Source organism: Setaria viridis, chromosome 1, assembly GCF_005286985.2.
Source record: "Setaria viridis chromosome 1, Setaria_viridis_v4.0, whole genome shotgun sequence".
NCBI lineage: Eukaryota > Viridiplantae > Streptophyta > Magnoliopsida > Poales > Poaceae > Setaria > Setaria viridis.
In genome coordinates this window covers 29194685-29220879 of record NC_048263.2, presented here as the reverse complement: position 1 = coordinate 29220879, position 26195 = coordinate 29194685, and the positions used below count along the sequence as shown (strand labels likewise).

The window sequence follows — 26195 nt, the reverse complement described above, 5'->3', positions numbered from 1 at the left end:
TCGTCACCGACATCCATACCCCACACGTGGGTCCCACCAGCACGCGCGAGCTGAATAGGACCCCAGCGGGCAGGACCCGGGGAAGCGACCGGAGTCTCGCTCGCTCGCTGACGCGTGGGGCCCGGCATTAAATCCCCAACGGCACCGCCTAGAGAGCTATCCCTTCGCTCGGAAGCAAACGAGGCGTGATAAAGAGGGGCTCCGGTGCCCAGGGCTTGGCCGCATCGACACTCTCCCCTCACCACCACAGCTGCGGCTCACGGCTACGCAGCCCGCTCCCCCCCCTCCCCTGCCCCTCCCCCTCCTCTCCGATTGCGTCAAGGGTTCGTCCCGAATCGATCGACGACTGACTCCGCTAGGGTTCGGCCAGATCGCCGCTTCGTCCTCCCCCCGGCGGGGCTTCCCCCCCGACACGATGTCCGACCGGAGCTCGCCGGCCGCGCCGACGTTCTTCCCCTTCGGCCCGCAGGCCGAAGTGCGAGACGTCACATTCAAGGTGAGGCACCCCGGCCGAAAAATCTGTGGTTTCGTACTTGGGGTTCTGTGCGATTTAGGGGGCACGGTGGTGGTGTGAGGTGTGGCCGTGTGGGGGAACCTCCGCCTCTGTTCATGGTTTTGATTTGATCGATGTGGGGAGGGCCGTGGGTTGGGGGTTTCTGTGTTGAATCATGGATCGGCCGTGGGTATGGTCGGATTGGGTATTAGATCGACGGAAACAGGGGGTTTCCACAGTCCTGTGGTGACTAGGGTTTTGCGGTTTGTTTTGTTGGTGTAGATTCTCTTTTTCCACGAGGAGATATTTTGTGTAGGCGATGGAGTCTCTTAGTTTATTCATCGTGTGGTTTAAAGATAAAGATTCTTCTATATTTGCCGATGGTGGTGTGAGACCACGGACATGATTTTCTTTGTGCGTGCTTATTACCAAACACCTTCGGATGGGGATTCATCTGTCGGTGCCTGATAGTTAATGACTGAAGATGGTCCTATGTTTGCCTGTGGCGTCTAGGGTAATCTGCTCATCAAATATGCTCCTACATGGTATTTTGTGATATCTGAATCTAACTTTAAAGAGTGCTATTAACGAGTTCCCACTTTTGGATTCTTAAAATAGCAGGAAAAATGGGGGGGGGGGGAATTGGGCATGTTAGCTGTTCTGTATTACTGTTCAGATCGAGATTGTTTATTTTCTGATGAAACTAGATGTATTTTTTTAGAATATGATGTATAGAGAGCCATCTCTTTGTACAGTTCTCTATGCCAGTTTTTGGATTCAACGTGGATTAAGAATAGATGTTAAGAACATTTTAGGCAGAACAACAGTTAGATTCCAATTGTTCTATTTCTGCTTCTTGCTCTCCCTTGCTTTAGTTTAGTTGCCATTTATGATTTTGAATTGGATAACAGAAAAAGGATGATCATTGCAATTGAGGGTTCAGTCATGCAGGTTTTCTGGAATAGGTCGAAACGATAAGATTGAATAGCCTTGCACATTGACTAAGTGCATCTTGAGGCTGCAGTAGGTGTAATATGTTTCTTCCATTAGACTGCTTTGATTTAACTTTATGGTTCCACCATTTCAACTTTGTTGAGTTGTCCTTTCTTTCCGTACTCCTCTGACACTTCCACCATGTTTATCCAGATTGTTTAACTAATGTCCTTTTTGTTGTTTTGAAACCTGGCAATTTTTTGTTGTTGTTCCTAGAGGGTTTCAACAGGTCAATTTTAAAGAGCTTCATGTCCCCAACTTTATATGATTTTTGTTCTCGCATATATCACTGTTTTCATTTGATCTTCTAGCTGTAAGTGCTGACTATGAGTGTATTATCTTACTGTAACTTTCTGATTTTCTTTAACATATTGCAGGTCAAATACGGTGACACTCTTAAGAGGTTTTATGGTTGTGTCAATGGAGCTCATTTGGACATGAATTTATCTGCTCTGCGGGCAAAGATAGCAACTGCCTTTAAGTTCGGTCCTGATGCTGACTTCATTCTGACTTACACCGATGAGGATGGTGATGCTGTCATGCTAGATGATGATGATGACCTGCGTGATGCAGCTCTGCGTCAGAAACTAAACCCTCTGAGGATTACTGTTCAGCTAAAGAAAAGTCAACCAACTGAACAAAAGGAGAGAAATTCTACACCTGTGAAGCCTACTGCTCAGGATCCACTGTCCCAGATAATGTCAGCTATCGAAGGTTTGAAACCTGCTCAGGAAGAAAGTCTGGCACATATAAAATCAGCTATAGGTGAAGCTATCAAGTCTATCCCAGAGCCAATTCCTGATGCCCTTGCAAAACTCTCTCATGAAGTACTTGATGCGGCACCACCACCATTAGCTGAGCTGATGAAACCTTTTGTGCAAATGATGGCACCGAGCAATGGTGGCAATGGACCATCTGATGCACATGCTGAAGGGTCATCCACCTCTTCTACTCGTGTGGCAGAGGATGCTCCTGTTGCTGTTCCTGCCATAGCTAAGCCCAAAGCTAAGGCATGTTTGGATCTTAGGAGTGTGTTAAAGGATGCTCCTGTTGCTGCTCCTAGTGTTGAGGCTTCTCAAGGTCAGCAACCATCAATGTACCCATCTGTTGAGGAGTTGCTGTTCCCCAGTAATTCAGTTGACAAACCTGTTTGCAAAGGGAAGATTGATGCTCAAAGTAAGGGCAAATCTGTTGCGTCCTCTGCCACTCAGCCTGCCTCCCTGCATGCTGTTCCCATTCATGTTCCGCCTCCACCTCCTTGTGTTTCTGAATTGTTCCGTCCACGAAGGAGCCAACCACACCAGTGGCAATCTGAAAATAATACAAAAGTCACTAGTGATTCCAGATGGCGCATTCCAATGTATAAAGTTCCCTATGCACCACCTGCAGCAGTGTCTCATGCACCACCAGGCTATGGACCTTCTCCACATTTTCCTTATCCAGGCCGTCTCTTGTCTTCTGGGCATCCATATGGAGATCTTGCTGGCAATATGGAGAACTCTGCACCACGTAGTCTCCATAGATGGATTCAGTGTGATGGTTGTGGAGTACAACCAATTGTTGGTCCACGTTTCAAATCTAACGTGTAAGGCCTCGAATAACTTTCTACTTCAATAATTCTTGGTTGTATTTGATGCTGTTAGATCTGACATCTTCCTGTTTGTCCCACAGGAAAGAAGACTACGATTTGTGCAATTCCTGTTTCCAGCGCATGGGAAATGAAGTTGAGTACACCAAAATAGACAAGCCTATTTTACCACACAGGTTACTGAGAGATCCTCATTCGGTGAGTGCCTCATTTTGGATGGAGTATTCTTTTGTATGACTAAGTTGCTTAGCAGAATAACTGATTTGAAAATCTGTTTTCTTTAAGTATCGAAAGGTGCACCACCCACGGGTTGTGATGAAGTCGAAACGGGAGAAACTTGAAAGTCGCTTCATTTTGGATGTAACTGTCCTGGATGGCACACTGATGACACCTTCTACCCCGTTTACTAAGATTTGGCGCATGCATAACAATGGGTCTATCGTGTGGCCATTGGGCACACAGCTTATCTGGGTCGGTGGAGATCAGTTTGCATTGCAGACCTCTGTTCCATTAGAGGTAGCTATATTTACTCTGATTAGATTTCCGCTTGCTTCTTTGAATTGCAAATTAGGCTGCATGTTATAGAAATGTACAAGTTCTCAGTTATGAGCTTTCTTGTATTGTGCAGATTCCAGTCAATGGGTTTCCTGTGGATAAGGAGATTGATGTTGCTGTTGATTTTGTGGCACCCACAAGGCCTGGGAGGTACATATCTTACTGGAGGTTGGCATCACCTTCTGGTCAGAAATTTGGTCAGCGAGTTTGGGTTCATATTCAGGTTGTTACCTTAACATTGTTTTCCAAAATGTAGATGTTTACTCTTAGTAATTTTCTTTCTGACCTGAATTTTTGAACTGTAACTGCATCTGTAGGTGGAAGATCCTTCCTTTGTTAATGACAATAACAGGAACACTGCTATTAATCTGAATCTGCCACCAGAAGGCAGTAGTGCAAACACAACTAGCCTAATTGATGTGAACATTGAGCCTGTTGACCCAGCCCTTAGTGCACATGCCAAACGCACTAAAGAGTTCCACTTCTATCCGAGTGATGTTCCAGAGCCCAAGAAATCTCAGCCTGCTCTAGTAGTTGCTACCTCTATGCCTGCAGCAGCTCCTGCAAACCTTGTCGTTGATGTTCCCATGTCCAGTGCCACTGCTGCTGCTTTTGTGCCTTCTGTTAGTGTGCCTGCACCTGCACCTGCACCTGCACCTGAGCTGCTTGCCCCGGTTGGACCTTCACCTGTTAATGTGCCTATCCTGCCTACAACTGTGCCTGTTTCTATGCCTGCCCCTGCATCCGCACCTGCATCTGCCCCTGCTTCTGTGCCTGTGCCTCCACCTGCAGCCAGCGCCGCAGCACCTGAGCCTTTTGACATAGATGGTCACAATGAAGAGAAGCTGCTGAGGGAGCTGGAGGAAATGGGCTTTAGGCAGATTGATCTGAACAAGGAAATCCTTAGGCAGAACAATTACAACCTGGAGCTGTCTGTGGATGATCTGTGTGGCGTCAACGAATGGGATCCCCTCCTTGCAGAGCTGGAGGAGATGGTAAGATACATGCCTCTGTTATTCTGTATGGTTCCCATATAACTTCTGCTATGTGCTTCTAAACTTGGCTCTTTTCAGGGTTTCGATGATACTGAGATGAACAAGGAGCTGCTCGCAAAGAACGGGGGAAGCATCAAGCGAGCTGTGATGGACCTCATCGCCAGGGAGAAGAAGGACAAGTGAAGATCGTGTGCCTGTGCACATAGTTATCTAATATCTACGCGTAAATAATGAGACTGCTGTACCCCTATGGTGCAGCTATCACGTCTCAGTGCTTGCTTATCTAGAGACTACTTTATATATGTCATGCTTGTGGTGTGTGGTGTCGATGAACTCGTAGTATTTGGCTATTTGCGCGTGCGCGCTTCAGCAAAGCAGTTACCCTGCCAGATGAACTGCTTGTATGGACTTGCTGTTCTGCCTTGCATCTGTGACCGAGATGTCCAAACATATTATGATGCACGGACCTATGCGGATGTGTATGTTTCATTGCTTGCTCTACAGTCCGTGTAAATTGTATGATCTGGGTACCTTGTCTGAGCTGCAGGGTGCAACATCACAAAAGAACTGAATTTAGTAAAACGTTTTCAGAGGATTTTAGGAAAACATAATGCAAACGTGAACTCAGATTAATGTGAATTAGTTTGGCTTATGAGGATGTCTCCAAGAGCAGGTTTACCCTGTTTGGAACCAAAGATCAAGCAGTGAATGTATTTCTTCTGTCAACACAGCTCCATTCTTTCATTCCCCTGTTGCTTGCTCCATTATTACTTTTACCCTCTCCCATCCCTAGCAAGGCGGCAGCGACGTGCACGAAAGCACGTTCAGATGTGAAATGGACGAACATAAGATTTGAGGGTTGTTGGGCTAAAAGGAGTTTTAGGGATTTTAGGTTTTCAAAAAACACATGATCCGAATCTGCTAAGCGGTTCGATGTGTGCCCCAGTTTCTATGTTGATGGGCAACTACTGGATTCATTTTTGAACATCTTTTGATAATCTTTGTTGATGCCGTTTCATAGGACAGTTCACAAAGAAGATTACATTTCAGCTTATAGACAAACCCAAGAAACGTGTTATACTAGATACAAATTTCAGTAAGAAACGTTAGCAATAAAATTACGAAACAACAAATCAGTGAATGCGCGATCATCTTGCGTCGTGCGCACTAGTCTTGCACGAACCAACCAACCTTTGCCGCCATTTCTACGGCGACGGTCAGGCGATGGATGCGGCCGCCGGGCACCTTCAGAACTGCTGCTGCAGGAATTCCTCTTCCTCCTCCACCGTGTCCTGTCCGACAACCTTCACAGTCACATCCGACACCCATGTGCTCAGCGACGACACGCTCCGCGTCAGCCACTCCCTGGGCGTGGACGCCTTGGTGGGGCTATCCACCGCCATGGCGGCCGCGCTCGCGCGCCGCCGCTCCTCCTCGGCGACGGCCTCGGCCCACCGCCCCGCCATGTACTCCTTCACCGCGCCGACGCCGCCGGCGACCACCTCCGGCGGTGGCACGGCGAGCGGGTTCTGGTCGAGGCGGAGGCGCTCCAGCCTGCCCAGCCGGCCGAAGCAGTCCGGCAGCGCGCGGATCTGGTTGTTGCTGAGGTCGAGCTCGCGGAGGCCCGCCAGGTCACCGAACGACGGCGGCAGGTCCCGCATGTCGCTGAAGTTGCTGCTCAGGTCCAGCGACTCCAGCGCGGAGAGCCGGCCGATGGCGGCGGGGAGGCCCCGGAGCTCGTTGAAATGCGCGTCCAGGAGGCGCAGCGACCGCATCTCGCAGACGGAGGACGGCAGCGACCGCAGCTTGTTGAGGTGCACGCGCAGCGCACGCAGGTGCACCAGCTCGTGCCCGATGCCCGTCGGGAGGTACGCCAGCGCGTTGTAGCTCGCGTCCAGCTCCACCAGCGATCTGGAGCGAGCTCAGAGTGGTCACAGTCATAACGAGAGGTTTTCTTGCTTGGAGCAAGAAGTGAGATGATTTGTTGGCTGTTTATACCTGCATTTCGAGATGGTGTCGGGCAGGACCCTGAGCCGGTTGCCGGAGACGTCGAGGAGCTTGAGGTTGGAGAGGAGGCCGATGGAGTCCGGGAGGGAAACCAAGTTGTTGGAGGCGAGGCGGAGTTCTTCCAGGTGTTCGAGCCCGCCAATAGCATCGGGAACCACCTGCGAATCCAACGAACACCGTTGGTGAAGGCGTGAAGCAGGGCAAGGAAAGAGTACCTTGGTGAACATGACGGATGAATGCATTTCGATCATTGAGAAATTGGCTTGTTCGACCATTTTTTTTAGCAATTGAATGGACTTCTCTTACCTTCCTCGCTCTACATTCCTAATTATAACTAATACCAACTTCCAACCAGCAAAAATCATGCATGAAGGTGCCAACTGCCAACGATGGCAAACAGCATTGCATTCTTCAGTAGTTCAGTACTCCATCATTCATCCTTCCTTCAAGCAATGACATACTCCATTTGATCAGCAATCCCACTATCCCAGATCACGAGAAGACGCGTCACCGTCGCGGAATATCGGGGACCGGACGTACAGTTCCTACAATCCAACCTCGATTCGACCAATCTGAATGCTGAATACTTCAGAACAAATGGCGAACGCCAATGTGTATATGAAGCAGGCAGACGACAGGCACAGTTGGACAGAGCAATGCTGGCTGGTGCACGCGTGCAGCTTGGGTGTGTAAGAGTCCCTAACCTTGAGCTGGTTGCGGGAGACGTCGAGCGCGAGGAGGCCGCGGATCCGGCCGACGGGCTCCGGCAGGAGGCGCAGCTGCCGGTCGGCGAGGTCCACCCGCTCCAACGTTCTCCCTTCCTCCGCTTCCTTGAGCACCCGCACCACCTCCTCGTCCACCGCTCCGGAGCCCTCCTCCTCCTCCCCCTTCTTTCTCTCACCGCCGCCACCCTCCTGGATGTCCCTCCCGTGCATCGCCATCCGGTACACGCTCTCCAGCTTCTCCTCCGCCTCCCGCAGAAGGGCGCCGTACGCCTCGTGCTCCTCCTCCAGCCGCACCACCTCCCGGCTCGCCTCCAGCTTCTCCTCCTCGTCGTCCTTCTCCTTCGCGGTCGCGTCCGGCTTGTCCCCGGAGGCGGCGGAGAGGAGGAGCGCGCGGGAGGCGTCGACCTGCTCGTGGTCGGGGCGGGGGCCCAGGAGGCGGATCGCGTCGCGCGCGGAGGCGACGTCGGCGACGGCGCGCGTCATGGCCGAGAGCACGGACGGGTGGCGCAGGCCCGGCATGCGCCCCACCAGGTCGATCTCCGCGGCGCCCGACGGCGTGCGCGGGGACGCCTGCTCGAGGTCCCGCTCGCGCGGGGAGGACGTCAGCGACGGGGACCGCGGCGTCCTCACCGCGGGCAGCGAGGGGAGGCGGGACAGCACGTAGGCGAGGATCGGGTGCGACTGCGGCGTTGGATCCATGACGGCGGCGGCGGCGGCGGCGGCGGCGGCGGCGACGGCGATCGCGGAATCGCGGCTCGTTTCGTTCGCTCGTCCCGGGTGGCCGTTGGGGGAATCGGGTGGAGGGCGAACGAAATGGAGGGAGACGAGAAGAGAATGAGGAGAGGAGGATTCGGGAGCGAAAAAACGGGAAGAATTTATGCGAGGTTGCAACGATCGGCCGCGTGTTGCGCGGCTCGTGGTCTCGAGGACAGTTGAAATAAGATGGGCCGTAAGGCCCATTGCATTACTTCAGAGATGGCGCGCCACACCAGGCCAAAAGCCTACTGAAGCCCATTAACAAGAATGGCGGCTTCTTTGTGCGTACGTTATAATAGACTTGCATTTCTTGATTAGGGCATGTTTGCCAGCTTCAAAATCTAAACAATGTTCGCTTCGGCTTATTGAGCCGGCTTATCAGCTACCAAACAGTGTTTTCCTCTCACAACAAATCAGCCGTTTCAGTTTTTCAGCCGGCTTATAAGCTGAAGCGAACATGCTGAAAAGCTCTTCAAATCTACACATCGCATATGCTGAAAAGATAATTTATCTCTCGAAGACCCTCGCCCCGCTCCTTCCTCCTCTCCCTCCGGCCTCCGACCTCCGCCCCGAACCCTTTCCTCTTCTTCCGTTCGGCGCCGCTAGGTTAGAGGCTTCGAGATTCGAGGCGTCACCCTCTCAATCTCACATTGATCCCGCCGCCGCCTGTAGTCAACTGGTTGCTGCAGTGCTGCAATTTTCCGCGGCAAACACATCCTAGGGCTGTGGAGACCTACCGAGATATGAAATTTGGGCGGATGTACCTCTGTATTATCAATTTTAAGTGCTGCTCGCTTGTATCAAGCGCCGGTGTGCATGAGTTGAATACACAGGAGCTCAGATGTTACCCGATGCCTCGATGGCGTTGTTCCCCTTTGATGTAAATGCAAGTTTTGTTGATTCCGATGCTAAATAGTACTGTATTAGCATAGTAGCTACCCCAAAAGTATATATTCATGTATGTGAGTACTTCGTAAAGATGTATAGGGCACGCTTGTTTGGGTTTTCTGAAAAAAAATGCTGCAGACTTTTGATTCCGAAAAACCAATAATACTTTTAGAAAATGTATTTAGTTTTTTTAAAAAAGCTACGAAAATCTAAAAAGCTGATCTTTTCCAACTTTCCATATAAATTCAACTTTTCTGAATTTTTCTTTTTTCGAAAGTTGCACGTTGTTTTTTGAGTTTCTAACTTTTCATGCTGAGAAAGCGTTAAAAAATTTAAGCAAACATGTGTCATGCATATCTTGATTATTTACTACCTACTTCCATATTGTCAAGAGTAATCTATGTGATATCTAGTTCTCTTAATTGGAAAAGGCATCACACGGATGAAGCAATTGTGTCATGTTGTAATCCTACATTTCAAAATTTTCAAACCGTCATAATAGAACACAAATTATTATTAATATTATTCTAAACTTTGCATATAATCAAACTATAATATTTTCCAAAATGGCAATTAGATATTTCACCTTTAAGGTCACCAGTTAGGCAATCTAAAAACTAGGTTGGCAAACTGACCAAATTATTTATTTTTTTGAAGCATTAGCAGCTTTTCATACCACCAAGTGTGCTTTTCGGACCAGCAGCTTTGGAAAAGCTTCAGCTCTCCAAACAGGGCCTTAAACATAGTGGAGGTTCCGCCGCCGCCGCCGCCGCCGCCGCAAGTCCTCCTGCCTGCCTGCCTGCCCCGGTTGCCCAGTTCCCCACAGCCCAAGCGAAGCCGCGGCAGGGAGCGGAGAATGCTCCAGTTCCCTGCGCTGATGCGGCAGTGGCCGTCGCCGCCGCTGATCCCGGCGTCCACGCTGCTTCCCGTGCCGGCTACCTCCCACGAGGACGAGCTCCTCCTCGCCATGGCGGAGTCCGACCTCGAGGATAAGGTGCCGCTCTGCTCTCCATTCCATTCCCCGACGCTCCCTCCCCTCGATTCCCCTCGCCTTCCGCGCTACCCACGTGACGCCAAAGGGATAACTGACGCTTCCCTTCGTTTCTCCCTTCCCCGCCGCTCCAGCTGAACGAGATCCGGAAGGCCAACAGCAACCTGGTGATCATCGGAAAGCCCACGGGCGACACCAAGGAGGAGTACGACGCTGAGGTGGAGGACGACGACGCGGACAACGTCGAGGAGTCCGACGGCGACGACTTCGACCAGGAAACTGGCTGACCCCGTGCGGCTCCTCCGTGCTTTGCCGGCGGCCTGGAGCCCCGCCGTCCCCGCTGCGCTGTCTGTATTTCGCGATCCCCGATTCGCTCCTGCTATCTGGATGTGCTGTGTAGCCCTATCCTGCTGCTGCCTGTTATGAAGATTTGAGCAAGTCCCTTGTCATTTCATTCATGTGGACCTTGTGTATGAAATTAGATGATTAATGCTACTTGGTCTTGTCTAAAATCCAGACACTAGTTTAGTTTCCTCACTCTGCGCCAGATGCTGTTACTTCTTCACTTTGTGCCTAGAGCCCTAGACTAATTAGTCCTTGACAAGTTACTGTTTGTTTTTTCATTGCGCTTTTCTGGTTACAATTTCCTATATGAAAATTAGGAAGCCCATACTTTTGATCTGATTAACGGAAAAGCGATTCCCCAGATTGAAGATGGAGCTATCAGTAATATAAGAACTACACACGAATATGGTGATAGTAAGGTGTCACTAACCTGGACATCCACGCTGAGGAATCATTAAAAAGAACATATTGTCACAATGAGTCACCTAGTAGAAGAAGTTGTAATATGAAGTATCTGGTCTTGCACATGGTCAGATGTCTTTTAAATTTTCAGTGACTTGCTTGTTGAGAATCTCTAAACTTGACCACTGACTTTAGTTTCAGTTCTCTAATTTAATGAGGCCAGTTTCTGTGTTATTCGGTATGTGTATTTTTAAGCTGGAAATATCGATTATGTCATGTCTAGTCTTCCCCGTTCTCCTTTTCTGAAACCTCTGTTAGTCTGTGTATGTGTAAACTTTCAATTAAAAAATTGATGACCCTAAGTTCCATTGTTTACCACATAAAACATGATGTGCAACACAGTATGTAATAGTTGAAATTACTAATGTTTCCAGTCTTCCGTTGCAAACTGTTCTTTTGTTTCCTGTATTATCTGTCACCTATGATGTTGCATTCTTAGGCCCTGTTTGTTTTAGCTGCAACTTTTAAGCTTTTTTGAAAGGCTGCTGCTGGCTTTTTTTGTTCTGAAAAGCCAATATTAGCTTTTAGAAGATGTGTTTAGCTTCCTAGACTCAAAAAGCTACGAAAAGCTGAGAAAACTGAGCTTTTCAGCTTTCCATATAAACTCAACTTTTCTGAGCTTCTAGCTTTCCGGAAGCTGCACGAGAAGTTCACTATTTGTTTGAGCTTCTTTTCATGCTGAGAAGCTGCAAGGAAGCTCAAACAAACAAAGCCTTATCTGTGTTCAACTTGCTTTTACACTATAATTTCCTACAGAGAAATAACTCTTATAAGGATGATTGGGTGGTATTGAACAAAGCTGCGTGATATGATTACAATTTACATGAAGAAATTAACAAATCATTGTCTATTATGTATAATAGCTCTACAAGAAGTTACAGTATTCGACCTTGTGATCGACACAAGGTAGTACGGAAAGTTGAAAAATCTGGAGTCTGTACCATGATTATTTTGCTGGAAAACCTTTTTCCTAATTGCACTCAGTTGCAAAGGAAATGATTATTTGCTTTTGGAAATTCTTGTAAAGTTCTGATAGAACTTTTAAAATTAGCTTATCTCTTCACTTTTGAAAAAAAAAGAGAGAGCCTTTTCCACCGATCAAAATTCATGAAGTGATAATGCACTGTAGCACTTAAATTGAGTTCTTATGTTTCACAATCCACTCACATAAAGTATGCCAGAATCTTGGTTAGGATCGTTGTGTAGAGGACACATAGCACGGCACCAGCTGGAATTGTGACCAACCAGGAGACCACAATTTCGCGAACTGTCTCTACTCTGACTCTGTTGAGCCCTCTTGAAAATCCGACACCCATCACTGCTCCAACAAGTGTATGTGTGGCAGAAATTGGCAAACCAAGCTTTGATGCAAACAAGACCACTGAAGCCGCTGCAAACTCTGCCGCGAAGCCCCTAGTTGGTGTCAGTTCTGTGATTTTCTTGCCAATTGTTGCTATCACCCTATATCCCCACATCGTAAGACCTGCAACAATTCCAAACCCGCCCCAAGCAAGAACTTCAGTAGGTATGACTATCTCCGCACTGCTTGCCACACCTTGAAGAATGGACAAAGCTGCAGCCAGGGGCCCTATGGCATTGGAGACGTCATTGCCTCCATGAGCAAATGACATGAAGCATGCTGATAAGACCTGCAGGTAACCAAATACACCATACACGATCTGCAATTGAGCTCCTGTAGGGCCAGCAATGTCCGAAAGAAATCCAACCTGCTGAACATTTGACTTATCAGCAGATGCTATCTTTTCTGCTTCCGAAGACAGTAGCTCACCTAACTGTTTTTGGATCACTCGGGTAACAATGATGGCTCCTATTGCCCCACATGATAATGCTTGCAGGAGAGCAATGGGAAAGACTTTACTGAGAGGAAAAGCAGCAAACGAGATTGCAGTGACACCAGTAAACACTGCAATTGGTGCAGCAGCAGCTGCAGCCTGGCCTGGATTTGGCGCACTGTATACAAACTGAAGTGAAAATTGGTCAGTAAGAAATTAACCTTTGCATCTTTTGCGGAACAGTTTTTATGCTCTTTATTTATGAAATTTAGAATCTATGCTCATTTGGTGTATTAGAGGTATGCATAACTGTTGAAGTGAACCTGTCCTTTTTTTGTCATTTATCTTATAAAGTAAGTTTACTCTAGCACTTACCCTGCGTATGCACTTGTAAACAAGAAAAGAGACTGCTGCACCCATCAAAGGGGAAATGACCCAAGATGAAGATACTCTAGCCAAGGAGCTCCAGAAAACTGCATTCACCCCTCCATATACAAGCCCGAAACCAACCATGGCCCCAACAATACAATGTGTAGTTGAGACAGGCCAGCCATATGATGAAGCAACCTAAGAAACAGCATGGGTTAATACACATAGATTCTTATAATTTATGAATGTCCTTAGATGCTTCCTATTCCTTGTAAACGTTAGGACTCTGCATTCTCAAGACTAAAGACTGAAATATTGGCAGAGGCATTTCATCCAATGATGATAAAAGCTATTTCGGGAAGCATGTTGCCTGATTTGTATTCTCATCCAAACATGTGAATATCATAACTTCATTCCTTAAATAGATGTGAATATTTGAGCAAACTTCTACTTGCTACAAACTTTGAGATGCAAGGTTCTTCAAATTTTGTTCGTTGCTGCTATGTTATTAGTGAATGTTGTCCAATGAGTTACCTCATCTATTTTTTTATGTACCTACTATGCCGTTGTAACTGATGAAGTGCTAGACAATTTCCTCTGAGAATTGGAAATGAAATGTGTACTTAGTGTGGAAGTGTGCATTGGTCTAAGTCTTCATTTAACTAAACTAACACGCACATATCAATAAGGTGAAAGCCATGCTGTAGGTACATGGTTGGTTCATCTGTTTAAGTTGCTGGTTGCTTTCCCTTTACAGAGTTATATCTAGTCTCTTAAGTGCATTCCCTTTGCAGAGTTCTTACTTTGTGGTTCTTATGACAAAGGTATAGATGGACTCTACTGAGTACTTGAGTTGTATATTAGTATTCTGTGATTTGATCCATTCGCGTCTGAATGGTTTTCACATATTAACCTTCATATTAAAGATGCAGTTAGACACTATAAATTGTTGGCAAGATTTACTAGCTTCTATGAATGTAAATCTATGAATTTTCCATATCAAATTAATCATGCAATTCTAGTATTAATCATCTCACTGATACTACATCCTAAACCTTCCTTATTGTAGGCTGAAGATCAACTGGGTGATGTCTCAGTAATTCTGTGATCCTTATGGCCGTTGAGAAGACTGAATGATCTGATTTACTTAGTACAGCAGAGCTCAAAAGGGTGATGGAACATACCTGCAGCCATGTGCCAGCGGCAGCAAGGGAGGATAGCAATCCAGCGAAGAGCAGAGAGTCCTTTCCTTGGAAGACAGATGCAACCAGTATGCCCTTCTGCATGGTGCTGGTGACATGGGTGCCCATAAGGAATGCACCAGAGAACTCTAGCACCGCTGCAGTCAGCACCGCCTGCCGGAGTGTCAAAGCCCCAGATCCCACTGATGTCCCCATGGCGTTTGCCACATCATTGGCCCCAATATTCCATGCCATGTAGAACCCTGACAAAAGTGTCAGATATGCCAATACACTCATCTTGAAGGTTCCACGACAGACCAGTGAGCGCATCGCCAGTGGCACGGTGAGGGCAGCGAATGCAGTTGTCATGGAGATCGACATCGCCATCCTTGGTGAGATATGGAATGCCTTGGCCATCTCCGACATCTCGCATTCCCCGTTCTGCTCCTCCCCAGCCTCTGCCTCATCAGGTTTCGTTTTGGAGCCATCATCAGCATCGGCAAAGGAGGACAGCGTGGCACGAGGGAGGTTCAGGTGCGATCGCAGCGTCTTGGCATGTGTCACTCTGGCCGAAGGGAAACACCTCAGGCTGTGAATGTTGGTTGGCAGCTGAGCAACGGGCTGACGGAGCAGGAGAGCGGCTGCCGCAGCCCGCCCTCCTGCTCCAGCGTGTGCTCGGGCGATGGAGAAGAACGGAGAGGATTGAGACATTGAGTGGCGGAAGCAGAAGAGGGGGTTGATGAGTTGGGGGCAGCAAGAAGAAAGAGATGAGACTGAGGAGGAGAAGGGGTAGCGGTGTTCATAGGAGTCTGAGAAGAAATGAGCACGTTTATGTGGATGGAAGTAAGAGCTTTGATTCTGTGGTGGCCCCAACCCAAGCTGAGACGAATGGTTGGTGGATAAAATGGGTGGTGCAAGGGGATATGAGCAAGATTCCTGCCTAATCCAAAACTTGGGGTCGCAGTTTGCTGCCTGACTGTTTTCAGTTGCATGATCACCTTGGGCTCCCCTTCGCTCAGCCCGTTTTCAAAAGATCTAGTTCTATGTTTTTTTCTGCTGTTTTGTCTCTGCTATGTTAGCCCGTTTTCAAAGATCTAGTTCTATGTTTTTTTGCTGCTGTTGAACATTCATGGATTCTGAAATATTTGTTGTGTTCCTTGTGGCCTGTGGGCTTTCCTATCTGGTGCTATATATCCACCGTGGGCCTGTGCGCATTCAGCAAATTGATGCACCATGTCAAGTGCTCTTATTTGCACTCGGTTTACTGTTCTTCAGTTCTCGTGATAAACAATTTTTTTTGTGCTGTTCTTATAGCAGCTGCTTTGCTACCACAGTGTCTAGATTCTCCATTGGCCACAAATATTTACCAGCACTGCAGGACTGCATAGCAATTGAGTGAATTTTCATGGGTATGTTTCCTCCCATAGGAAACCTGCTAGGCCTAAATGTTAATATGTGAACAAAACGGCTGTGGTCCAGGAATAAAGGTATGTGGTCTTGTCATTCGACATACTTGTGTGGTTGTCATTGAGATATCCTTTTTTTTCTCCGTTGGCCTCATGGAAATGAGGCTGCGGACAACAGAAAAGCAGGAGCAAGTTGTGCTACAACCCGCCAATAAGAAGAATCTGTGTCTTTATCAGAAAAAAAGAAGAATCAGTGGGGGTCTTTGTCCTGGGATCAGATATGGAATACTTGCGCTTGTCTTCTCCTATGCTTTGAAGTTTGAACTGCAGTCTGCAGGCAATACGCGCGGACTCGGGGATGGCCACTCTCTGGGCTTAGGCCGAAATCACTACTTGCATTGTATGAGTTGGGCCTGTTGCGGCTCAGGCCTCCACCATATTAGCCAATACTATTATTAGTTTACTCCGGATGTTTTTTTATATCTCGTCAGTCAATTTTTTGTACGTCTGATCTGATGTAAGCTTTGTGACTGGAGGTGATCTGTATTGCTGCTATTGTGATTGCTGGTCATGTTATTGCTGTCGTGGGCCAAACGTTACTGTGATTATTTCTGTAGGCTCAATTTCGGCCCATTTGTGATTGGTGATCATGTCACTGTTGTTCTGGGCCAAATGTTATTGTTATTGTTTCACTGTTCAGTTTTTGCCCAATTTCTAAGTAAAACTGTTTTGGCCTGTTCTCTCGTGCTTGTCGCCTTCGTCGTTATCGCCATGCACTGCGAGCCTCCAGGTCGCCAACGAGTTCGTGACGCGGCGCTCGGCGCCTCGGCGTCCCTAGGCTGTTGTTCCCGTGCATGTCTGCGTTGCATACTTCACACTTGTATATGTCCAGCGCCACATACACACCAGAGTTCCAGTACCCGCATTTCATGATCGTTGAATTGCAGTTTGCTTAGTTCTCACTCCCGCTGTCGTCCTGTAGAGAATTTGGACAGTCCTAAATACGAAGCTGTACATTGAGACTATATAAAAACTACGATACAGGATGGTGTAGTCTACATGGAGGATAAGAACTAGTCGATGATTAGTAAACTACTCGTAGCAATTAGAGTAGGGCTCTCTAGTCGAATCCAACTAGTATTCTTGTAAACAACCGACCTGTAATCCTGCCCCCGGCAATATAAGACGAGGCAGAGACTTCCTCCAAACAAGTTCAACCAATACACATGACGTAGGGTATTATGCGACATAAGCGACCTGAACCTGTTTAAATCGTGTGTTTGAGTTCACCTTCAAATTCCTGATCTCGGCGAGCCCCACGCATAAAACACTACCTCAAGTATCCCTCGGTAGGTTGCCAGGTCTAAACACTGACACCCACCGCACCGCACATCACATCTATAATTGCACTTGTGTTTTGCTAAATTGCACTTGTGTTTGCTTAGTTCCCACTCTCACCGCACCGCGCATCACACTATAATTGCGCTTCATGTTTTGCTGAATTACAAGTTCCACTCCCACCGCACCGCACATCACATCTATAATTCTATATATATACTTACTAGTTCAATAAAAAAGTTCGGTGGTGAAGTACAATTTCATGGTGGTTTTGTGTGTCACCGCATGCATTATATTGCACCCCTTTAATTAAGTATTATATGGATTCTACCTTTTTACTTTCTCCATCTTACTCTCTCCGTCCTAGAATACAACGTTTAAACTTTTTTAAAGTCAAATGTTTTGAGCTTCGATTGCAAATAAAAAATAATTATAGAGATCGATAATATAAAAATAATGTTCATAGATTTATCATGGAACCAACTATTATATATGTAACATTTTCTATTTGAAATAAATTAGTTTTAAGATATTGTTGATCAAAAATTTGAAAATTAATCTTTGAAAAAACGAAACATAGCCATAATTTCGAACGAACGGAGCATATATTTTAAAAAAAACATGGATTCTACCAACAAAACGCCACCGCCGCCCCTCCCGTGCCAATAGGCCCCAAGCAACCAGCGCAGAGTACCGCGAGGCCGCAACGCACGCTGCGCGCAGCGCAGCGCGCCTGCGCCTTCCCCGCCGGCTGCCGCAGGCCGCAGCCAATTGCCAACAGCGCCGCCAGCTTTATAAAGCGCACGCCACGCGAGTGCCCACCAGGTCACTACTCCAGAAAGCGAAAGCAGGGCCGCCCCCACAACCACGCAAGGCCGCAAAACCCCCCCAAACCCCCTCCGTCGACGAGCGACTCGGCTTGTCCGTTTGCCGTCGCCGAGACCCGATCGATCCCCCACCCCCATCTCGCGGTCCGCGCACGGCCGTCTGAATCCCTAAACCCCGGTCGACGAGGAGGCGGTGGAGAGGAGGCGGAGGGCCTGGTGCCCGGTGCTGCATGTCAGATCGTGACTCCCGAGGAGCAGGAGGAGGGTACGGGCACGGCCAGGTCGCGAAGCCGCTCCAATGGCCGCAGCTGAGGAAAAGGCGAAGGTCGCGTCGGCACCCGGCGGCGGCGCCGTGATGGCGGGGGACGCCGCGCCGCCCAACACCGCGAAGGGCTCGACCAAAGGTACGCGCGTGATCGGATCGCTGGCCTTCTTCCCTGCCTCTGCTTTTCCCGGCGGCTGTACGTATCATCATTTGGGTGCGCCCGTGCGTGTGCCGTCGATCAGGTGTCACGCTGTTCCCGTGCTTGCTGCCGGATTCGTGACACACGAATTCAACCGGGCGCGTGAGGGACGATGCGGGATAGTGATTAGTTTTCGATTTAGATGGGGATCGGCAGTCATGGGGACAAAAATGTTTTGGCATGTCGCGTGACGCGGAAATGGATTTCGAAAGGCTATACCTGATGGTGATGTCGTATTGGTCGCGATCACACTTGTGAGGTTCAGATCGTAGTGACGAAGTGATACGCCTTGCTATGATACCGCGGACTCTACTTATTTTCCAAGTTTGGTCATGCACGTGTGCCAGTGACTTAGTGAGTGGGGCATAAATGAGAGAGTAGATCTTAAAGTGGCTTTCTATTGGTCTAAAAAAATCTGAAATGAAAGAGGCATCTTAGTTTGTGAGAATCTGTTGATCATGACAAACATCCATGTTGAAAGTTGAATGCATTTGTTTATTCACTCCAAAATAATTGTATAATAGCCCATTGAGAATGATGGCGCAGGCACTTTGAGTTGGTGATAGTGCCAACATAATTAAATCTGCCATAGCACAGTCTGTGTTTATAATGGGAACGGTACTTTTATCGCTCAGAAGTGAGGATGTAATGAAGGTGTGACCCTGTTGTTAAGTAGTATTTGAGTAACGGGACCACTAGAAACGTTAGAAACGTTTTGTATGGATCATGGCTCCACCAAAAGCGGTGTGATGGTACATGAATGACTCAGCCACATCCAATGCACATACTTTAATAGTGGAGTGCTGCGGGTGGTGGGGCCTATGGGTGTGTTTGCTGCACTAGTGTCCATAGTACTCATGGGTGCTGATTGTGTCCAATGTGGGTCCATGTATGTCCAGTGTTTATTTGCTCCAACCTGCAGTTTTCTGTTCTATTTAGCAAGTTTTTGTTTTGCTGGAGAAGGTAATGTTATCACAAGCTAACAACCCTGAACCTAATAGCATTATTTTTCTTTCAACAGACAGTAAGAAAATAAGATGAATTCTCATGTTATGGTTTTCTAAAATGAAAAAAATCAACTGGACCAAATGATAACAGGAACAATTTATAATATCTTTGTAAGGTAGCTTGGTTTAATTGAACTTGACTGTAATTCCAATAGTTGTATGATATCTGGTTGGCTTTTGACTCGTTTAACTCTATTTGTATTTCCACTTATCCTCTGAAGTGATGCACACCAGTGCTTTAGATCATGCATATGACTGTAATTATTTAAGTTTGTCCATGTAGTGAACCATGATGAACTTTTCGCTTGTAGCCGTTTCAGTTTTTTTCCTATGTTTTTGTCGATCTTGTCCAGTGACCTGTGATTTAGATTATCCCATTCTCTAAGTTTGTCCATGTAGCGAACAAAGAAGAGCTTTTTGCTAGTAGCTGTTCCATTTTTTTAATGTTTTTGTTACATTATTTTTCCCTTCTATGTGTATTAAATAAATTGTAAATAAATTGATGAAAACCGTAAGCAAATGAAGATGGGAACATCATTGGATAGTGTCATAATTCTAAAAATTGCATATATACCATTTAGCTTCTCAGTTGCTACTAAGAGGGTCCAACATGTAATGGTAAGAAGAATGTAAAAGATCCAATATCTAACAGCAAGCATTCTAGACTTAATTCACGGTTCCATGCATGTTGGCTGGTGTGCACTGTGCATATTTCAGAAATTTTCTGTTATTAGCTTTGTTGATGCATCCTTTTCACCCTTTGATTCCCCCACTAACTGAATGTCCATAAAATTCAAGTGGCAAAAGCTTTCTTGTGACATTCTTTCCATGTCACAACATATGCCAAATTGTGATGTCCAATCTGCCGAAATGTTTAAGTCTGTAACCTATGAAGGTTATCAAAACCATTATTCACTTCAATGTCAAATTGTGATGTCCAATCTGGATAAAAAACATTTCAGGGATTCCAATCATGGCGAAGGCACAGAGAAGCCACCCGTTGGACCCATTGTCTGCTGCTGAAATTGCTGTGGCTGTAGCAACTGTCAGAGCTGCTGGAAGAACTCCTGAGGTTTGCCAAGCTACTACATTTCTCTATGAAAACACGAAGACATGCTTAAAATAAATAATTTACAATCAAGTTACCAAATTATAGGTACGAGACAGTATGCGCTTTGTTGAAGTTGTGCTCCTGGAGCCTGAAAAGAATGTTGTGGCATTAGCTGATGCATACTTCTTCCCACCATTCCAACCATCCCTGCTTCCTAGAACAAAAGGTGTTCCTGTTATTCCAAGCAGATTGCCATCTAGGAGAGCCAGGCTTGTTGTCTACAACAAACAAACAAACGAGACTAGTGTTTGGGTTGTAGAACTCTCTGAAGTGCATGCTGCTGCTCGGGGTGGACATCACAGAGGCAAGGTCATATCATCAGAAGTTGTTCCAGATGTTCAACCTGCAATGGTATGTTTATATAAATTGGTCATATGCTGTCTTTTTTCTGTTGACCATTTTACCCCATCATAGAGTCCATCGAGCACTGTTTAACATGTACATTGAAAATATTTAGTAATGATATGCATTGAGTTTTTGTATTTACCCGATAATCTCTTCTAAGTTATTGCTGGTAAACTGTGGCATTTGCCAATTAGAAAACTGATCCTTATTACCTGCTTGAATTGCACGGAATTATACGCTAGTCTTAAATCAATACTAATGTGCCGCAAAGAAATATTATCTCATGCTCGTCCAATAATTAAGTCAAGTGCTAGCCTTAGTTGGATATTGCTTGTGTATTTTGCAGGACATTACTTTGATAGTGCTTGTGTGTTTTGCAGGACGCTATGGAATATGCTGAATGTGAAGCTACTGTAAAAAGTTATCCCCCTTTTATTGAAGCAATGAAGAAAAGAGGCATAGATGACATGGATCTTGTCATGGTAGATGCATGGTAAGCCAGACATAAATAATTTCTGTAATTAAATGCACTACAAAATATTATTGTTCAGACCTGGTAGCAATCTTACCCAAAACATGATCTTTGCTGCTAAAAAAAACCAGGTGTGCAGGCTACTACAGTGATGCTGATGCTCCCAACCGAAGAATTGGCAAACCTCTGATCTTTTGTAGAACGGAAAGTGATAGCCCTATGGAGAATGGTTATGCACGTCCTGTTGAAGGAATCCATGTTGTTGTTGATATGCAGAACAATGTTGTGATAGAGTTTGAAGATCGGAAGTTAGTGCCTCTGCCCCCACCAGATCATTTGAGGAACTACACCCCTGGTGAAACACGAGGTGGTGTTGATCGAAGTGATGTGAAACCTCTTATTATCAATCAACCTGAAGGCCCAAGTTTCCGTATCAATGGCTATTTTGTGGAATGGCAAAAGGTAAAAAGTGCGTGCTAGTGTTGATGCATTTGTTGACCCAATATTAAATTAGACCTGGTCTTGAGATTCACTCTTTGTATGTATCTTGCCAGTGGAATTTCCGTATTGGCTTCACCCCTAAAGAGGGTTTGATTATCCATTCTGTTGCATACATTGATGGGAATCGTGGACGCCGACCTATTGCTCACAGGTTGAGTTTTGTTGAGATGGTTGTTCCTTATGGAGATCCAAATGAACCACATTATCGGAAAAATGCATTTGATGCTGGAGAAGATGGGTTGGGAAAGAATGCACACTCTCTTAAGAAGGTTTGGTGTTTTCTCTGTAGCATAAGTGGTCTTCATTTGATTTTTGGTGGCATATCTAGTACAAATATGAAAGAAACTTCCAGGTGTAATCATGCAAATAATCTTGATTAGTGTCAGGTATTGAGTAAACTTGCATTTCCATGATACATGCCTCAGTGTCATATAGAAGGCACTCACTCTTGCCAAAAACATGCTCCTTTCAGAATGCATGTAAGTCAAAATTATCTTTTTTTAGAGTAAAAGGCATCTTGCCCTGCCCCATTTTATAAAAACAAGGCACCAAATTCACCGTTTGAGCGTTTACACGTTTTGAGATAACCAGATCAGCGCTCTACCTACCCTGCAGTACCAGGCAACACACTGATCGCGCACATATAAGCACCAGTTGCAGGCTCTGAATACAGGCATAGCAGTTTGTCTCCCCCATGGGAGTCGCATGAACCACTTCCTGCAGGCTCAAGCAAGCAGCCGCAAGGCCCCTATTTTGATCTTCTTCATGGAGCGCCTATTGTCCATGGGGTCTTTAAGATAATAAGTCAAATTATCTTAAAGACTAACAATGCCTTTATGAATATCTAGATCAATTATATGAAAAATAATATTAGTGGAGTTCTGAAATATACTTTCAGAATATTATATTTCATTATGTTTTATGAAAAGAATGCGATACAAGTTAGTGGTTAAAGTAATGTTTGAACATTGTTCCACTGTTCAAACACTTTTTATTGACTGAAGCATTGCATTTTCATGATTAACTTTATACCTCTATTAGGATAAATACTATGATCAATTTAGTTTGCCATTTTCTAGGAATTCCTGCCTTTTTTTGGTTTGTCCTCACTTAAATTAAGTTTGAAAATTAAATTGCACTGCTTTATCAATTGCTCTAGGAACTATCTTTACCAAATTCTCATAGGAACTTTTGAGATTATTTTTTCTTTTTGCACTAGGCAAGATGCTTTCCAGAACTGTGCATCTAAAAGGCCATTTGCACTCAATGCCTTGATATGCCTCCTGGTATGTTTGTCTAACTATATTCTATTATTGATTTGTAGGGATGTGACTGTTTGGGATTTATAAAGTACTTTGATGCACATTTTACAAATTTTACTGGTGGTGTGGAGACCATTGAGAATTGTGTTTGTTTACATGAGGAGGACCATGGAATACTTTGGAAACACCAAGACTGGAGAACTGGGTTGGCGGAAGTAAGACGATCAAGGAGGCTTACTGTATCATTCATATGCACAGTTGCTAACTATGAGTATGGATTTTACTGGCACTTTTATCAGGTGAATACAAATGTTAACTTGCCTTTTTTCGGTAGCACCTGCTGTATTTATGGTTACCTGTTATGTAATTCAGTTCTGACTTTTTTTGATTGAAGGAGCTTGTGTCCAACTTTTGTTGTGCATTGCATCATAATTTATCTATATACTTATCCTTTTCGTTCTTTCTGGTTGTAGGATGGTAAGATAGAAGCAGAGGTAAAGCTTACTGGAATTCTTAGCTTGGGAGCTCTAATGCCTGGGGAACAAAGGAAATATGGCACAACTATTGCCCCTGGTCTGTATGCACCAGTTCATCAGCATTTCTTTGTTGCCCGTATGGACATGGCAGTTGATTGCAAACCCAATGAGCCTTATAATCAGGTAGGTTGTTTGTCAGCCCTCTCTCATAGGTTTAATCATGAGATAATCAAAAGTTCCATTTCGAAATCCTCAAATCTGAATTACACCCGTCATCTACTTCCTCCATGATAATGGGCCATACCCTTTTTTTTTCCTTTTTGTTTATTATCACATTATTTCATCGATGTCTTAGCAGTCCACTATTTATAGATGAAACTTGGCTGCTTAAAGCTTAATTGAACTTTAATCTTCACAAAGAAAATACCTTTTTCCCCCTTCACCTCATTTTACCAACTACTTTGGATACTATTGATTCTCTTCCATTGCAGGTGGTTGAGGTGAACGTTAAAGTTGAAGATGCAGGCCCAAATAATGTGCACAACAATGCTTTCTATGCTGAAGAAAAGCTTTTGAAGACTGAGCTGCAGGCAATGCGTGATTGTGACCCCTCATCTGTGCGCCATTGGATTGTAAGAATGCACGCTAGATGTTTTCTCCCCTTTTCTCTATCTTATTTCTTTTTTCCTTAATCGTAGAAAGAATGCACGCCAATGTAAGCACAGATAACGTACGTGGATGTGAGTCTCAAATTCTGGTGATACTGACTCTTTTGTTCTTTATTATGGGTTAATCAGGTAAGAAACACAAGAAATGTAAACCGCACTGGACGACCGACAGGTTACAAGCTCATACCTGGTTCCAATTGTCTGCCACTGGCCCTACCCGAGGCCAAATTCTTGAGAAGAGCTGGGTTCTTGAAGCATAACCTTTGGGTCACATCATACAAAAACGATGAGATGTTCCCTGGAGGTGAGTTCCCCAACCAGAATCCGCGCATCGACGAGGGCTTAGCTACGTGGGTGAAGAAGGATCGGTCCCTGGAGGAAACCAACATTGTTCTTTGGTATGTTATGAGGACCTGCTGATTGACACTGAATATCCATGTGATTGTCTAGTTTCTGAATCCCAAACTACACCCTACAACTACAGGTATGTTTTCGGGCTCACCCATATCCCAAGGCTGGAAGACTGGCCCGTCATGCCGGTGGAGCGGATCGGCTTCATGCTCATGGTACCATCTCAGCTCTTTCGACATTTTTCTAGAGGATTCTGTTAATGTTCTGTAGAAAATAGGCCACCTTCTTGTCCACTTTAGCACGATAGCATGGATCTGAAAATCGTTTTCTGTTTGTCCAGCCCCATGGATTCTTCAACTGCTCGCCTGCTGTTGACGTTCCTCCTGGACCCGACGCGGACGCCAAGGAAGCCGAGTCGCCGAAGGGCGTCCACACCGAGCTGATCTCCAAGCTATGAGCTCCGTGGCCAGCAAAAATCGTTTGTCGCCCCCCATTTGATTCTTGTACCTTGAGGATGCTCCAATAAAAGTTAAAATCAGTGGTAGTTCCTCCCCTGTGCCACGCTTGCTGTGCCCAGCTGCCTGTGCTGTTAAAACTGGTTGTACCTTGGCATGGTCCAACTCCAACTCCAACAGCTAGCCACTGGTACTGATTTGTGGAGTAAATGATAAATAAATAGACCGAAATCAGCTCAGGGCACTCTCATCGTACATGAGTCACGATCGCTTTGCAGCTCTGTACTGGAGCGTACATTACTCCAAATGGGCTCCGGTGGCCCGGACGTGGCGCAATGTCACTGTGGACAACCATTGCCTGTGGCACTGTTGACTGTTGAATGGTCCTCGCCCAACAGGCCAACAGGCAGTGCTGCCCTGCTTGCATTTCTGCTGCATCACAAAGTTATACATATTTTTTCAGGTGATGACCGATGCAAGTGCTTTGGTTAGCAGATTAATCAACAACAGCCCGTAATCCACCGCTACACAACAGACGCACCGAGCCAGATGCCCAAACATGGCGGCGAACGCAAAAGCGCGAGACCAACCCGTATTTTTACCTGGAGCTCCATGCTCCTCGCCCTTTGTTTACGCCTTTCTATGCGGCATTACCCCCTCCGTTGTGCGCAAAAAAACATGTCAGCATCAGCAGCAAAAAGCCGCGGCATCCCAGGTAACCTGCCCACCTTGTCGCCATTACGCTCGCACGGGCCGCGTCCCAGGCTCGCGGCGGCGGCGGAGGACGGGGATTCAAATCGGATTAGCGCCAAACTTGGGCTGCCGCCCTGCTCGGCTCGTACTATCGTTCCGCGATCCATGCGTAAACCGTCCTTTCTACTACGGGAAATGCAGTGTCGCGCAAATAATTGCCGCGTGCATGTGCTCCGACCGCCGCGGTTGTGCGTGAGGGCCGGCCTTGGCCGTTGAGGCCGCAATGATTTGGTTTGACGGGATGGGGACTCACTCGTAGATCATGGATGGACCCCGCTGCCGCTGCCGCTGCCACAGCGCCGGTACGGGCCCTGTCGGCGGCTCGGCGCTGGCATCGGCAAGCCGCGCCGGCCGGGATGCCATTGCCATACCACCCCACGCACGCCCGCGCACGGGAGCAGCGTGACGGAGCGGAGGGGCGGGACCTGGGGGAGGGGACCCTGAGCCACCCATGAGGGACACCCCGCACCGGTGGGTTTTTTTTTTTTTTTGGATAAAGGACCGCACCGGTGGTTGGGTGGCGAGGCCCCGCCCGTCGCGCGCCTAGCACGGTGCACGGAGCTGGCACGTCACGTGGCCGGACGGACGGACGCGTCGACCACCGCGCCGGGCACGGCG

At 46.6% G+C, this 26195-nt stretch overlaps 5 protein-coding genes across 6 annotated transcripts; 3 read left to right on the top strand and 2 right to left on the bottom strand.

Annotated features, from left to right (window-relative positions):
• The first annotated feature begins 241 nt into the window (after positions 1 to 241).
• Positions 242 to 5113, top strand: LOC117859872 (protein JOKA2). 2 transcript variants are annotated; one of them, XM_034743067.2, is made up of 7 exons: positions 242 to 496; positions 1864 to 3071; positions 3158 to 3272; positions 3369 to 3590; positions 3703 to 3852; positions 3947 to 4624; positions 4703 to 5113. In XM_034743067.2, the coding sequence occupies exons 1-7, from the start codon at positions 416 to 418 to the stop codon at positions 4805 to 4807; spliced, it is 2559 nt and encodes an 852-aa protein (XP_034598958.1). In that variant the 5' UTR covers positions 242 to 415; the 3' UTR covers positions 4808 to 5113. The 2 variants fall into 2 exon arrangements, with proteins under 2 accessions (XP_034598958.1, XP_034598952.1); XM_034743061.2 differs by having other exon boundaries at positions 243 to 496; positions 3360 to 3590.
• Positions 5114 to 5756: 643 nt separating this feature from the next.
• On the bottom strand, positions 5757 to 8055 carry LOC117859883 (plant intracellular Ras-group-related LRR protein 2). The gene is made up of 3 exons (XM_034743079.2): positions 7336 to 8055; positions 6623 to 6789; positions 5757 to 6535 (listed from the first exon to the last, which is right to left on the bottom strand). Exons 1-3 carry the CDS (start codon positions 8053 to 8055, stop codon positions 5872 to 5874), a joined length of 1551 nt encoding a protein of 516 aa, XP_034598970.1. The 3' UTR covers positions 5757 to 5871.
• A 1625-nt stretch (positions 8056 to 9680) lies between these two features.
• LOC117859866 (uncharacterized) lies at positions 9681 to 10528 on the top strand. The gene is made up of 2 exons (XM_034743049.2): positions 9681 to 9994; positions 10126 to 10528. The coding sequence occupies exons 1-2, from the start codon at positions 9857 to 9859 to the stop codon at positions 10276 to 10278; spliced, it is 291 nt and encodes a 96-aa protein (XP_034598940.1). The 5' UTR covers positions 9681 to 9856; the 3' UTR covers positions 10279 to 10528.
• Positions 10529 to 11587: 1059 nt separating this feature from the next.
• Positions 11588 to 14999, bottom strand: LOC117859855 (inorganic phosphate transporter 2-1, chloroplastic). Its single transcript, XM_034743038.2, has 3 exons — positions 14145 to 14999; positions 12967 to 13158; positions 11588 to 12780 (listed from the first exon to the last, which is right to left on the bottom strand). The coding sequence occupies exons 1-3, from the start codon at positions 14850 to 14852 to the stop codon at positions 11962 to 11964; spliced, it is 1719 nt and encodes a 572-aa protein (XP_034598929.1). The 5' UTR covers positions 14853 to 14999; the 3' UTR covers positions 11588 to 11961.
• Positions 15000 to 17635: 2636 nt separating this feature from the next.
• LOC117865040 (amine oxidase [copper-containing] zeta, peroxisomal) lies at positions 17636 to 25063 on the top strand. The gene is made up of 12 exons (XM_034749117.2): positions 17636 to 18116; positions 20146 to 20255; positions 20340 to 20645; positions 21020 to 21132; positions 21243 to 21573; positions 21666 to 21881; positions 22937 to 23173; positions 23348 to 23533; positions 23842 to 23982; positions 24148 to 24416; positions 24503 to 24584; positions 24710 to 25063. The coding sequence occupies exons 1-12, from the start codon at positions 18011 to 18013 to the stop codon at positions 24824 to 24826; spliced, it is 2214 nt and encodes a 737-aa protein (XP_034605008.1). The 5' UTR covers positions 17636 to 18010; the 3' UTR covers positions 24827 to 25063.
• The last annotated feature ends 1132 nt before the right edge of the window (positions 25064 to 26195 follow it).

Bases quoted from the DNA above. Each gene is read 5' to 3' on its own strand.
- LOC117865040 (XM_034749117.2), top strand. From the start codon at position 18,011: ATGGCCGCAGCTGAGGAAAAGGCGAAGGTCGCGTCGGCACCCGGCGGC. The intron at 23,174-23,347 runs GTGAATACAAAT...TTCTGGTTGTAG, and splicing joins TTTACTGGCACTTTTATCAG to GATGGTAAGATAGAAGCAGA. The intron at 24,585-24,709 runs GTACCATCTCAG...CTGTTTGTCCAG, and splicing joins GGATCGGCTTCATGCTCATG to CCCCATGGATTCTTCAACTG.
- LOC117859855 (XM_034743038.2), bottom strand. From the start codon at position 14,852: ATGTCTCAATCCTCTCCGTTCTTCTCCATCGCCCGAGCACACGCTGGA. The intron at 13,159-14,144 runs GTATGTTCCATC...GCTGTTTCTTAG, and splicing joins CCGCTGGCACATGGCTGCAG to GTTGCTTCATCATATGGCTG. The intron at 12,781-12,966 runs GTAAGTGCTAGA...TTTTCACTTCAG, and splicing joins TTTACAAGTGCATACGCAGG to TTTGTATACAGTGCGCCAAA.
- LOC117859883 (XM_034743079.2), bottom strand. From the start codon at position 8,055: ATGGATCCAACGCCGCAGTCGCACCCGATCCTCGCCTACGTGCTGTCC. The intron at 6,790-7,335 runs GTTAGGGACTCT...TTGGATTCGCAG, and splicing joins TCTCCCGCAACCAGCTCAAG to GTGGTTCCCGATGCTATTGG. The intron at 6,536-6,622 runs GTATAAACAGCC...AGCTCGCTCCAG, and splicing joins GACACCATCTCGAAATGCAG to ATCGCTGGTGGAGCTGGACG.
- LOC117859872 (XM_034743061.2), top strand. From the start codon at position 416: ATGTCCGACCGGAGCTCGCCGGCCGCGCCGACGTTCTTCCCCTTCGGC. The intron at 497-1,863 runs GTGAGGCACCCC...AACATATTGCAG, and splicing joins TGCGAGACGTCACATTCAAG to GTCAAATACGGTGACACTCT. The intron at 4,625-4,702 runs GTAAGATACATG...GGCTCTTTTCAG, and splicing joins TTGCAGAGCTGGAGGAGATG to GGTTTCGATGATACTGAGAT.
- LOC117859866 (XM_034743049.2), top strand. From the start codon at position 9,857: ATGCTCCAGTTCCCTGCGCTGATGCGGCAGTGGCCGTCGCCGCCGCTG. The intron at 9,995-10,125 runs GTGCCGCTCTGC...CCGCCGCTCCAG, and splicing joins AGTCCGACCTCGAGGATAAG to CTGAACGAGATCCGGAAGGC.